This window comes from Silurus meridionalis, chromosome 5 (genome assembly GCF_014805685.1).
Source record: "Silurus meridionalis isolate SWU-2019-XX chromosome 5, ASM1480568v1, whole genome shotgun sequence".
NCBI classification, from domain to species: Eukaryota; Metazoa; Chordata; class Actinopteri; order Siluriformes; family Siluridae; genus Silurus; species Silurus meridionalis.
Genome location: NC_060888.1, coordinates 27,261,769 through 27,276,768, shown reverse-complemented (window position 1 = coordinate 27,276,768; position 15,000 = coordinate 27,261,769). Strand labels below are relative to the sequence as shown.

Below are 15,000 nucleotides of genomic sequence, written 5' to 3'. Positions count from 1 at the left end.
AGGAATGAATTCATTTATGAATAAATAAATAAATAAATAAATAAATAACTTGCATGTTTTTTTTTTAAAGCAGACATTTGTTACAGAATGCGGACATAAGTAGAACATATCTTTAGAAAATTAAATATTAAATATACTCATCTGTATTACCCAAATGGGGACTAAGAAATGTAAACAATGTAAACTATATTCCATTTGTTACATTTTATTTATTCAATTTCATTTGTGCCTATTTAATCCATTCCTAATTGAATATCTTTTATTTAAACCAAAACAGATCAAATGAAAGTATTTTTTTATTTAAACCAAACAGTTATCTTATTTAAATTGTTTTGAAAAATTTTAACTTTGATGTTCACAAATGTTAACTGTAAAACTGTACAGAAATTTACTGTAATTGTGACTAGTTTTTAAGGTACGTCCGAACTGTGTACCGTTCTGTGTACCGTTACAGCGCAATATATAAATCACAACTCACAAACTTTGTCCAGTCCAATCCAAAGGTTAATGCCTTCACCATTAACATATCATCCCACATATTTATACAGTATAGTAAAGGATATAAGAATATAGATAATTATATACATAAAAAAGGGAGATATAAATGTCAGATTAAGCAAATAATACTGATTACATTTTTTCAATTAATTGACAGCCCTAATATATTTATATATATAATTTTTTCTCTGTACAGCTGCTTTATCGCTCCACCCTTCCCTCACTCTCCTGATTATTTTCCCATAATAGGTTTAGGGTTAGGGAGCGGTCCATTTGTTAATAAAGAGCCAGGTGTAGTTCCCTGGTCGTAACCACCGAGTTCAGCTGTATAATAAAGACCAAGATGAGTGATTTAAAGCGATCGATCTTTACAAACTCTCATCATTTGGCCCAGAAGCAAAAAGCCTGGACTCCTAATTAATGCGGAGGATAAAAAGCAAGCTGCAGGGTTTTGAAGGGCGGGGCTTGTTAATGGAATGCGCTCCTCAGTGGTGATTTGTATATTTAATCCCATTATGGGATCGTGATGAACCATCAGTGTGGCGCAGAGTGCAGCTCGTCTCACTGTGTGTGTGTGTGTGTGTGTGTGTGTGTGTGGTCTGCAGTGTGAAATGAATATTTCAGGTACTTGTGCATGCTTGACTAGAAGTGTGTTTCACCGATGAGGTCTGAGATGCCACCAGCTCTGTCAGGTACAGATGTAGGTGAGGTGAGGAGGCCTGGGTTACAGTCAGCGTTCACATTCATCCCAAATGTGTTCAGCAGGTTTTAGGTAACAGATAGATCACTTTTATTTCTTTGGTTCAGACAGACGGAAAATCCTATATTTACTGAAGCGCCTTCTGACTTCTACCGCACGACCCAAAATAAAAAGAATAAAGATAAAATAAAACCAGATGTTCTTATCCTGTTCTGTGTGCAGGAAGTCACAGCTCTACCTCTGCCATGTTAATCTGTATTCTGTGTGACTCTCAGGACACGCCTCGGCCGCCGTTGTGTTGCGCTTCGTCGTATTCACGTAGCAGCAGCGGCGCAGAGAGAACGCGCTCGAGAAACGGTTTAGTGACGAGAAATCGATCTACAGTACATATCAAATATTGATCAGAAAAGCGCATCTACTAATAATTATATGTAAATAAATCGTTTTTTTACGATGCAAATATGTTAAAAACGATGCATTGCGATACTAAATCAATTGTATCTCATACACACTTTTTTAGAACGATGCATCACACACATATACACACATATATATATATAAATTACTATGCTATCTTGTTCTTATTATTTATGAAGTCATTCATTTTATGTGAAATTCTGCTCAGCATACAGTAGCTACAGTTATACAGAGTCTAAAACCTACAAGTTTTTATACTCTGAGGTTTTTGTGTGTGTGTGTGTGTGTGTGTGTATAAAATGCAATGTAAAAATACAACATACACACACATTTGTACTCCGATTCCTGTTGGGGGGGTCAGGGTGCCAATACTTTTGTGGAGGACAACAGATGGCTTACCGTTAGTAACTGAACACCTACCACGTGACTTTATATGCGGGTGGAGGCCTGATAACATGGGTACACTCTCTCTCTTTCTCTCTCTCTCTCTTTCTCTTACACACACACACACACACACACACACACACACACAAACACACACAACCAAGACATGGAACAAGATGCACCGTTCAAACACTAAGCGACACTTAGACAGGCGCTCACACACCCACACACTTTCACATAACAGACTCAGGCACCAAGTGGACAAACACACAGACACACACACACAGACACACACACAGACACACACACACACACACACACACAACACACTCAGGGACCTGCAGGAGATAAGAAGATGTTTATATAAAATGAGGGACTATTTCTCTCTCTCTCTCTCTCTCTCTCTCTTTTTAACACACACGCACGCACACACACACGCACACACACACACACACACACACACACACACACCCCGCTGCTGACTCCTGTCCCATTGCGACCTCAGCCAGCTTTTTAAATAATAATAAGTGCACAAGTGTGTGCTCAGAAAGCCTTGAAGTACAGAGGTGCTGCACCCTATGGGAAACAACTTTAATTAATATTCCTCCTCTCTCACTCCATCTCTCCTGCCTCTTTCCCTCGCTCGTGTTTATCCTGCCGTTAGTCTGCTCATTCATCACGTCTCGACGAGTTGCAAGAAAAAACAACATGCAGCAAAAAACAATCCCTCATGTTCCTGCGCTCATGTTCCGCTACTTTCCAACATTCCTGGGTTTCTAGTGGCTACTGTGAATAGTGGATTGTGATTGGCTGGAAGTTCAGGTGTGAATAGTGGATTGTGATTGGCTGGAAGTTCAGGTGTGAATAGTGGATTGTGATTGGCTGGAAGTTCAGGTGTGATTAGTGGATTGTGATTGGCTGGAAGTTCAGGTGTGAATAGTGGACTGTGATTGGTTGAAAGTTCAGGTGTGAATAGTGGATTGTGATTGGCTGGAAGTTCAGGTGAATAGTGGATTGTGATTGGCTGGAGGTTCAGGTGTGAATAGTGGATTGTGATTGGTTGAAAGTTCAGGTGTAAATAGTGGATTGTGATTGGCTGGAAGTTCAGGTGTGAATAGTGGATTGTGATTGGCTGGAAGTTCAGGTGTAAATAGTGGATTGTGATTGGCTGGAAGTTCAGGTGTGAATAGTGTATTGTGATTGGCTGGAAGTTCAGGTGTGAATAGTGGATTGTGATTGGCTGGAAGTTTAGGTGTGAATAGTGGATTGTGATTGGTTGAAAGTTCAGGTGTGAATAGTGGATTGTGATTGGCTGGAAGTTCAGGTGTGAATAGTGGATTGTGATTGGCTGGAAGTTTAGGTTTGAATAGTGGATTGTGATTGGCTGGAAGTTTAGGTGTGAATAGTGGATTGTGATTGGCTGGAAGTTCAGGTGTGAATAGTGGATTGTGATTGGCTGGAAGTATAAAAAGAATAGTGGCTGAATGGATTCAGGTGTGAAAAATAGATTATGATTGGCTGATAGTTCAGGTTTGAAAATGGACTGTGATTGGCTGGAAGTTTATGAAGATTAGTGGATTGTGATTGGCTGGAAATTCAGGCATGAGTTCCGAGTGTTAAACACACAGGTAGTTTGCATTTGTCAGTTGAATCAGTGTTCTTAATGTTTATAAACACTAGTATCTATTGAGTTCCAGCTCCATCCATAGTGAGACAGCTTTTGTACACTAATGACTTACTGAGCTTTAAGAAGGTTTTTATGTATTTATTAGTGGTGGCTCAGTGGTAAAGGTGCTGATTTTGAAAACGGCTTCAAGGAAGAGATGAATTTGATGACCTGGAGAAGAAAACTAATGGAATAATAGTAATAGTAATTATGGCACTACTTTATCTCAGGGTGTGATTTGATGTGGGAGTATTGTAGATGTAATGAGCTGTATATAAAATATTATGAATAATAAGGCATTATATTTATCCATTCAGTCAGTTTTGTTCTGCAGACATAATTCTCGGCCATTCTTCAAACACTAACCAGATATCAAATCTTATCATTTGGAACACAGCCCACACTGACAGATCATCATGGGGCGACCACACCCAGGTCATGCTTTATTATATATATATATATATATATATATATATATATATATATATATATATATATATAAAATAAAACATCATATGGTGGTCTGATGAAGCTGAAAACATTGATCCAGATGTGTGTTATCGCTCTTACACTGTAACACACCCGACAATTACAAGTCTTATCAATGCATGATATTTTTTTATCCTTTTACAGTTATGTTGAAATTGAATTTCTGATATCACTCATGGTAAAGTGTCTAAAAACTCCATCACCAGTTTCTCTTTATTTATATAAAAATAATGCTTTATATAACAGCTTTATATATAATGGTTACTGAGTCCTTGCACTGGAGACTCCTTCCTTTCCTGATAAATAAACATCTTCTTGCAGAAGCACATTTTAGAATTTCAAGTCTCTGTTAATGAATATAAATCAGAACCCAACATTCTGATCAATCACAGCCCAGCCTTATGACTAATCACTGCCCAGTAGTCTGACCGATCACAGCCCAGCTTTCAGCACTGACCTGTCTGCATGCCTACAAGTGCACCTTCTGAAGTGCACTAAAGACGGAACAGAAACCTGGAGCTTTCACAACCTTTAGCAGCAGGTGTGTGTGTGTATGTTTGTGTGTATGTGTGTGTGTGCTCTCAGCCTCTGGCATGCTGTTGCTTAGCAAATGGCACTTACTGTCTTATAACTATCTCTCTCTTGCTCTTTCTGTCTGTCTTTCTCACACACACACACACACACACACACACACACACACACACACACAAACAGCATTTAGCAGGCTTGTCTGGCAGAGTTCAGTCAAGGACTCAGGTGATAAACACAAGCACTACTGCGCTCGCTCACTCTCTCTATCTCTCTTGCTCTCTCTCTCTCTCTCTCTCTCTCTCTCTCTCTCTCTCTCACACACACACAGACAGACACACAGACACACACACACACACACACACCTGAAAATTTATCTATCTATCTATCTATCTATCTATCTATCTATCTATCTATCTATCTATCTATCTATCTATCTATCTATCTATCTATCTATCTATCTATCTAAATATCCCTTTATCTCCCTCACTGACACATACATGTTGCCCCAATCACTCTCTCTTTCTCTCTCTCTGTAAAGACCTGATAGTGTATGTCCCATTCATTTCCTCTCCACATGCAGAACCTCTGTGTGATGAGACTCTCAGTTGCACACTGACTCTGTGGTGTGATAACTAGAACCACCATCAGTCCCACAAAGATCAGAACAGAGGTCTCTCTCTCTCTCTCTCTCTCTCTCTCTCTCTCTCTCTCTCCTTCTCTTTGCGAATTACAGATGAGACACATCAAAAAGATGCCCTGCTCTACAAAGCCACTGGTATAAATTATTTAGTGTGTGTACTCAGAGCTCACAGAGTCACGGCTGACCAGCGGCCGCTCCGAATCGCTCCACATTACCCCTTGAGGTGTGTGTGTGTGTGTGTGTGTGTGTGTGTGTGTGTGTGTGTGTGTGTGTGTGTGTTTGTCTGTGTGTGTGTGTATCTCTTATTCAGATCTACATATTAGTCTGATTTGAGGAATTTTCCTCAGCTATATTAATAAATCTATTCATTGTGAATCCCTTTCACTTTATTATGTCACAAAAAATACCTTAAAATAATACATTAAAATGTAGTTTAACGTGAGATTTGTTTTTTTTTACTTCAAGCCACATTTCCCACCATTTCTGTCTTTCCACTGATATAAGCTGAAGTTCAAGTTTATTTCTATTGCGCTTTTCACTATGGACATTGTTTCAAACAGCTTTACAGAACCTAAGAATTAAAGTGGATGATGTGTGTTTATCGCTAATGAGCAGTCTGGAGTGACTGTGGCAAGGAAAAAACCCTTAGATGGTATGAGGAAGAAACCTTGAGAGGAACCAGACTTAAAAATGGAACTTATCCTAATTTGTGTGATACCAAGAGTTTGATTATAAATCTTAAAAACTTTCACAAGTACTGGTATGTGTGATTATAAGGTAATGTCCCTTTTACACTCATACAGTCAGTTGACATTGTAGAACCTTTAGCTACTGATATATACAGTGTATAAATAAATGGGACTTCTTATTCTTTTGTCAACAATGGCTTTCTTCTTGCCACTCTCCCATAATAGCCAGATTGGTGGAGTGCACGACTATTAGTTGTCCTGTGGGCAGACTCTCCAACCTGAGCTGTGGATCTCTGCAGCTCCACCAGAGCCTTCTGGATGCTTCTTGGATCAATGGTGGACGGCCATGTCTTGGTAGGTTTGCAGTTGTGCCATACTCTTACCATTTTCAGGTGATGGATTGAACAGTGCTCCGTGAGATGTTCAAAGCTTGGGATATGTTTTTATAAACAAACCCTTCTTTAAACTTCTCCACAACTTTATCCCTGACCTGTCTGGTGTGTTCTTTAGTTTTCACGATGCAGTTTGCTCACTAATGTTCCCTATCAAACCTCTAGGGTCTTCACAGAACAGCTGTAATTGTATTGGGATTTAAGTACACACAGGTAGACTCTAATTACCAATTAGGTGACTTCTGAAGGCAGTTGATTGCACTGGATTTTATGTAGGGGTATCAGAGTAAAGGGGGCTGAATACAAATGCATGCCACTTTTCAGATTTTTATTTGTAAACAACCATCTTTTTATTTGTTTTTGACCATCTATCATTTTCCTTCTACTTCACAATTATACAATACTTTGTGATGGTCTCTCACATAAAATGCCAATAAAATACATTTAAGTTTTTGGAAAAACCCATGTCAAAATATGCAAATAGTCAAGGAAATATTTTAAATATTCTATATATATATATATATATATATATATATATATATATATATATATATATATATATATATATATATATATATATATACCAAATGAAAATTTGTTTAGTTTTCACCTCGCACTTTCAGGTTTTGTTAAATATTATTGTTAAATCTAAGACAAACACAACAATGCAAGTACTGTAGTATAAAAAAAGAAACTACAGTAGTTTATTTTCTTCATTTTGTAGCATTTCTCTCAGCTGCACTGCTTCCAGTACGTGTATGTTAGATTTTTTTGTCAATCTAATCTGCACAGGGCCTTTAAAGTCTGTACTGTTGGCCTTTTGACCATAGTCTCCTTAAGAAATAGCTCTTTTTTTAACCAATCAGATTTCATGTTCGTCTAACAGGGCAGCTAGCTGGCCCAGAATAGCGTCAGCATTGTTCTGTCCTCTGATTGGTTGGTTAGAGGGAAACTGTTACAGCCAAGTTTGACTGGTAAAACACGTGTGTAGCTCTGCACACATTAATACATCTGAGTTAGACTTTTTTATGCCCAAAAGCTGACAGAGGAAAATAAATTGTTTTGGTCTCAGACATATTTAAAAATCCATTTTCAAGAAACACTAGACATGGTGAGAAGGTCAGCCAACCCCAAAGCTAGCTAGCGTGTCTCAGCCCGGGAAAGGGTTTGTTCTCCACTTCCAGACCAGTGAATACGAGCGGTACCATGGATTACAGCCTCTGAGGGGCGCTGCACATTATGAGTCTGCATCTCTGGTGAGTAGGTTGTGTTTTATTAGATTTTGAATGTTTTTATCATGTTAATGAACAAATATTGATTCTGAACTGCTCCAGATGTTGTAGGTGCACAGTTGTGGTTGTAGTGTAGAGGTTTGGAGTCTTAACTGGGTTTCTTGTTTAGTAAAATGGTTTTCACCTCCATATGTGAAATGTCTCTCTCTCTGTAATGCCATGCTTTCTTATATTGCGTGTTTGTATTGTATTGATAGTTTCTATAATTGCGACGTGATAGTGTTGGTATTAAGAGGTGGATTAAGTCGAGTAAGTCCTCAATGATGGCTCAGGTACCAAATGCATGGCCCGCCATTGATTTAAACACTAAAGAATCCATCGTGTAACAGTAGACGCTAACCAAGAAATGACTAGCAGCTAATGCTAGCGGTATGGATTTTTTAGTGTTTTATGTCCAGCTTCAAAAGTTTGGTATAAACACAGAAAATCCTGATAATTCTGGATATCCAGGGAGTGTATGAATAAAGGTTGGAATAGAAGGAATAGTGGTGTACATGGAATTGTAGAATTTTTCCTGTCAAATGACAACAATAAATACATCCATTAAGTTTGTATTAAGTTAGATACACATCTTATTTGCCATTTATGTTAGCTATCATTGATATATATGTTTTGTAGAGGAATTTGTGGGAAATGTTTCATGTAGGGTAATTTGAGATGACAATTGCTTTTACTTTCTAAACCAGGATAAAAATGCACAAATGCTCATAAAAAGTCTCAACCGTCTGTCTGTCTGTCTGTCTGTCTGTCTGTCTGTCTGTCTGTCTGTTTGTCCGTCTAATATTAGCATTAAGTGTCTTAGTGCATATTATGCAGGATTAGGAATTTGGAAATCTACTAATAAAGTAAAACAACAATCATTAAAAGTGGAGATCCACTAGAGGGTGCTGTATTATCCTCTGGATCCTGATTATAAGTACTTTATACAAACACATCTATACTAGCGAGTGATGACAAAGCAATGTCCTCTGAGACAGGAAGTTTCAAAGATAGCTTGCCTTAGAAGAAACCCCTGCTAGAAAACTGCTTAGTCTAGCAAAATGCATGTTGCTTGCAAGCAAGGTACAAACAAAACCATACTAGTTGCACCAGTTTAAACTGGTTTTACAGCAAGATTAACCTGTTAAATTAAAAGGCATTAGATCAATAACAAAAATCACAGTTCGAACCTAGGAGTTGATCTCTGAGGCTTTTCTTTGTCACTTGAATCCTATCGTTTGTATAAGTTTGCATGACATTTAAATCAGAAAGTCAGGAAGTGGTTGCAAGAGCTGAGTGCAACTGCTATCAATGTGCACAGCAAACCAGGCTGACCACATAGAGCCAAATACACCCCTGAAAACATACTGCAAAGACCACCACAAAAGAATGTCTCCTTCCAGAAAACCGAAATTTCTAAATGTTTGAAGATATGACCTCCATAGTGATCTGTCAAAGAGGATTAAAACTAAAACAACATAAAATATTGAAACCACTTATTCATGCTCCACTGTGTTTGACTTAATCACCACTCTATGATCACATAAAGAGCTTCCTTACCTTGGCATAGAGAACACCCTTGGAAGCGAGTGCATCTTCTGAACGGCCATTAGGGTAACACTCATAATGTGCATCCAGGATGGGGTATCGGCTGGCCAGGACAAGTCCACTGTTTAGGAACTTGAATCTTGAGCAGCAACCCTTCCAGCCATAGCGTCCCACATCACTCAGGACATATGGAAAGTAGCGGTGTAGCTGACAGCAAAGCCTTTCTGAAGCCCGTCTGTCGAACACTTCCTGCAGGCACAGGAAATCCAAATTGGCAGGAAAAAAAGCTGAGATCTCATGGTCAAAGCCGTCATCCCCTTGTCGACGCTTGCGGCCGACTGGCCTTTTAAAAACAGAGGTACGGTGTTGTGAAAGAGTATTGTTGGATGGTATTCCTCCATCAGTGGCCCCATGGAAACGGGTCAAAGACTCACGGGAGGCAGCACGACTGTGCATGCTGCCCATATCTCCCTCACTTGTTTGATGGTTTCGTTCTTCCTCCTCAGAAGGCTCGGGGTCAGGTGATGTAATGCTGATCTGGACCCCTGATGGATGCAATGGACATTCTTCGGAGTTTGTGGCCACTGTGGTGGAGTGGACCGGACAATCACTGGATGCCTGTGTATCTGGCGATTGGTGGATGGGACAATCTGAAGAAGCTTCTTCCCCATTAGGGTGCAAGGGACATTCAGGAACATTTTGCGTATTATGGACAGGGCAGTCCGAAGTTGTTCCACCAGATGAATGCACTGGACACTCCGCAACAGGATCGCTGTCAGCGTCACTTACTGTCGCTGGTTCAGGACGATGGTCTAGCGAGGATGTTCGCCGGAAGCCTTGTGTAGCCACGCTGCAGAAGGACACAGCGCTGATTGAGGTGTTTGTAGGAGAATCGATGTAGATCTTGATTTGTGGTCGGCTCGCACCATTACGGATGCGCTTGCCCACCTCTCGTGCCCTGCGCTGAGTGTCTGCCAAGTTGTTGAAGCGAGCCAGCGAGTCCGGAAGAAGGCACACGTTGGCACTGCCAAAGCAGAAACTACGACCTTGGGGGCGCCATTCGTTAATTCCTGACCCAGACCCGGCAACAGTACCATGCTCTGCCCGATTTGCATCTGGTTTTCGGTACGTGTAGATATATGGATGGCGTGATGCCTGCAGAGGTGCCCAGACCAGAAATCCCAGCAGGGCAAATGGTAGGGATGCCAGGAGCAGTACTAGGTACAGCGGTGTAGAAATTAACATCCCTAGAGCCAGAAAAGAGCAGGGGTCCTGCGAGCGCCTTCGCTTTTCAAGTGATGTGGCCACACATGAAGCCAGGAGCCTGTCCAACATCCAGTAACACGGGAAAACCAGGGCCCAGGATAGGTTGCTGAGAAAATTGAGAAAGGCACTTGGGTAAGGGGATGTGTGCAGAACCATTTTTATTTGGCAGTCTGGTTCCGAATCTCGGAAGTCCAGAAAAAGAAATGAAAAGACAAATCAAACAAATCAACCCACACCCCTAATGGTCAGAAAACATTTCTACATGATTCCATCTTGCTGAGAAAGAAAAAGTCTCTCAAGGCTTGCCGTATTTCCCTCCCCAGTGAGGCTTCCTGGTGGAGGTCTGAAATACTACAATCTTTCAAAGAGCATTCTGATAACGCGCTTGCTGCAGGGCTTGATAATATTCCACGTGTCTTGGCTGGCGGAGAGGGATGTCAAATTGCCAGAGCCACCGCCGTCATCTTTTTCATCTTCATCGTCACCGAACCTGCAGGTAACCAAGAAGGAGAGGGGAGAACGGGGTTTAGATGAAAGCTGAGGAGAATGAGCAATCAGCAAAAAAATAGGAAATCAGAATAAATTGCGATGAATAATGAATAATATTAGCTCCTTGTGGAGCGCCAAAAATCTGAGAAATCTGGAACTTAAACTTTTAGCTAACATTATTCCTTCTCTGATTTCCATGTGTGTGTGTGGGGGGGGTGTTTGTGTGTGGGTGTGCATGGGTGTAATCAAGGTGTATAAGACTAACAAACAGTAAAGTTTTAAATAGAGTACAATAGAGTAAATATGATCAATAATAGTAAAGAGTCATTCATGAACGATTCATTCATTTTGATGTCTTTAATGTCTTTAATGTGACTCAGAAAAACGAGTCGTCTCAAAGAGTGACTAGTTCATTTTCTACTAGACACGCATGAGCAAAGCATCGCAAAATTTCTGTAGGTTATGTACCAGAATTGAGCAGTTCATCTCATGAGTCTTCTGGTTCGAGTTGTTTGTTCTTTTGTTATGTGACTCCCATAGGAGTGCGATGCAATCCATAAAATTGTGTTGGTCCGAATCTTTACATAATTCTTACAAAAACTGTGGGAGTCATGTGACAAAATAACTACAGACATGGACCAGAAGGTATGAGACATAAGCTACTCAGCTGTTTATCATAATTTGTCCTCAGCTGCCATATTTTTATTATTTTATTTTATTTCTGATCAAAGGAACCAAATGAACTAAACGACTCAAAAAAAGATTTGTCCATTTTGAAGAACTAGATTTAAAGAACCAATTCACGAACATGTAGTTTCCTGATTTCCATACAATTTACAACAATCATGTATCATCTCTAATTCAGATGTTATGTCTCATTTATTCAAACCAAATGCATGAATATCTCAGCACAGGTGCAAATAGATTACATAATAATGAAAGCCTTGTTTAATGTATCCGTCCTCACACCTACCTGCTGTCGACCCCTAATTCCCTGTGGTGAATTGATGTAATGAATATATCTTTTGTCTTTATTCTTTGTCTCACTCGACTCCTGTACCATCACCTTTGTGTATTTTGATTAGGAATCCAGCTACGCCCTGGACTTTTTTATTGTGTTGTTGACCTTCCTGACAGTCGCGACTATGACTCTGATGAGCGACTAATAAAATCACTACGTGCATGCAGGAAGCGAACACCAGAAAAAAACAACATACAGTTCTGTGCAGGAAAAACACTTAGCCTAATGTCCTCGACACTAATTAGGCCTTTAATGAAGGATATTACAGCTTCTCCCATTCAGTCGTGAACCCGTCGTCATGACCTTTGACCTTTTGTACTGTATACAACACACATCGTGAGCAGCTCGGCACTGGGATCACGTCGACGTCAGTCTGTCTTACAGTTCTGATGGATCTGAGATTATGGCCTGAAAATCACTGAAGCTGCAGCTCATCAGTGTGTTCCTCAAGCTCCGTCGCCCGCTGCGCCCAATTCCACCCCCAATTTAACACAGCTGGCTTTCGGTTTCGAGATTTTTTTAGGAGCTGAAAGCTTTGTCCAAAAAAAGAAGTGAAAAATATCAGTGTGAACAAAAAACCCTGCAAGAGTGCAATGAAGTAATTCTTAATTTTAAACACAACATCTGTATAGCACTGTTAGGGATCATTGATACATCCAGTGATTTATCCATCCATCCACTCATCCATTCATACATACATCCATTTATCCATCCTTCTAAACCTCTATCCTTTTCTCAGTGTACATGTATTCATACATACATGTAAAATTCCATCTATTTCTGCCCACGAAATGTCATTTAGTCTCCACATAACTGGAAAAATTCTAGTTTTTATCAAACCCTACCAACATTTCATCCATCCATCCATTCATTAATCCATCCATCCATCCATCCATCCATCTGTCCATCCGTCTATCCATCCGTCTGTCCATCCGTCCATTCCTTTACTTCCATCTGTCCAACCATCTATTTACTATCATTCATTCTTAATTTATCAGTAATCCACCAATTAATCAATTTAACCAGAATCTGTTCAGCATTGATAATATATCCATCCATCCATCCATCCATCCATCCATCCATCCATCCATCCATGCATACATCCATTCATCCATCTGATCCACCATGTGTTTACTTGTATTCATCATTTATACTCAATCCACCAATTTATTAATTCACACCAATTCAACCTGCATCTACTTACGATATTATTCCATTTATCCATCCGTTTATTAATCCAATCATCCATCCATGCTCTATCAGTCATCTACCAGTGACCTACCTATGTGTCATCCATCTACTTGTCTAATTATCCATCCATCCATCCATCCATCCATCCATCCATTTCTCTGTCCTCTATACAGATGGAGGGATAAAACAGGGATAGATAACTACTCCCACAGCAATTTGGAAAGAATAACACTTTCGCAAATACATGCACACACACACACACACACACACACACACACACACACACACACACACACACACAAATCTTAGTAAGAGCTTTACCCATCATGAATAGAGTCCCTCTCTCTGGATTCCTGTATGAACATGTGCACGTACGAGCATGCGTCTTTGTGTGTGTGTGTGTGTGTGTGTGTGTGTGTGTGTGTGTGTGTGACTAAGTGACGCTATTTTGTGCGGAGGCTGATTTGTTCGATTGCATGCGCCTGGCCGAGCAACACACACAGGAACAGGAAGACAAGAAAACAACACACAAACAAGGAGGCTTTGCAGCTGTGCGGACGGCCTGCATGCACACACACACACACACACACACACACACACATGCACACACACACAGCAGAATATGTTAACATACAGTACACATGTGCACACAAGGGAAAGGGGTTAAAGATGAGCATGATGAAAACCAGCAACAAGGTCATGAGCTGAGGGTCTCTTTCTCTCTTTCTCTATCTCTCTCTCTATCTCTCTATCTGCCTCTCTCTCTCTCTCTCTCTCTCTCTCTCTCTCTCTGCCTCTCTTTCACTATGTCTTTACTTCCTGTGAAAAAATGGCTTTTCGCTTCCTATACACACACAGGTGTTTTGTGCATATCTGTGTGGTATGTGAGCGTGTGCTTCGTGCGCCTTTGTGTGTGTGTGTGTGTGTGTGTGTGTGTGTGTGTTTGCATGTGCGGCTGTGTGCATGCAAGGCTCTGAACACAAATATTTTTTAATTTGTTGCCATGGTGACCTCTATGCCCATCATTCATTTATGATCTCTAATGCTATAATAAGTCTGGTCAAACACACACACACACACACACACACACAGTTTCAGTATCATTTTCAATACGGTTTTCATTATGATTTATACTTGATTTGCAGACGCTGGCTTGTTTTTATCAAAACACACAATTTCTATCTATTTATCTGTCTGTCTGTCTGTCTGTCTGTCTGTCTGTCTGTCTGTTTTCTATCTACCTACCTACCTACAAAAGACCCCACAACAACATCCAAAGATCTGCAGGCCTCACTTGCCTCAGTTAAGGTCAGTGTTCAGGACTCCACTATAAGAAAGAGACAAAAGTTGAACTTTTTGGAAGGTGTGTGTCCCATTATGTCTGGTGTAAAAATAAAACCGCATTTCAGAAAAAGAACATCATACCACCAGTAAAATATGGTAGTGGTAGTGTGATGGTCTGGTGCTGTTTTGCTGCTTCAGGACCTGGAAGACTTGCTGTGATAAATGGAACCATGAATTCTGCTGTTTACCAAAAAATCCTAAAGGCAATCAGTTCACCAGAGGGAATTAGGGGTCGACAGCAGGTAGGTGTGAGGATGGATACAATGAAGAAGGCTTTCATTATTATGTATTATGTATTATGTGACCTCAAGCTGAGGTGAACTTGGGTTCTGTCGCAGGAGAATGATCCAAAACACACCAGCAAGTCCACCTCTGATTGGCTGAAGAAAAACAAAATGAAGACTTTGGAGTGGCCTAATCAAAGTCCTGACCTGAATCCTATTAAGATGCTGTGGCATGCGGTT

At 40.2% G+C, this 15,000-nt stretch overlaps 1 protein-coding gene across 3 annotated transcripts in view; it reads right to left on the bottom strand.

Annotated features, from left to right (window-relative positions):
• The window catches only part of smpd3 (sphingomyelin phosphodiesterase 3), a 52,915-nt gene that overhangs the window by 22,373 nt on the left and 15,542 nt on the right, over positions 1-15,000 (bottom strand). For 2 of the 3 annotated variants that reach the window (XM_046849935.1, XM_046849937.1), the window contains exon 2: positions 9,238-10,981. In XM_046849935.1, the coding sequence (XP_046705891.1) occupies positions 9,238-10,647 (1,410 nt within the window). In that variant the 5' untranslated portion in view covers positions 10,648-10,981. Of the gene's footprint in view, positions 1-9,237; positions 10,982-13,513; positions 13,616-15,000 lie in introns of those variants that run through there. The other variant, XM_046849936.1, reaches the window with a different exon arrangement.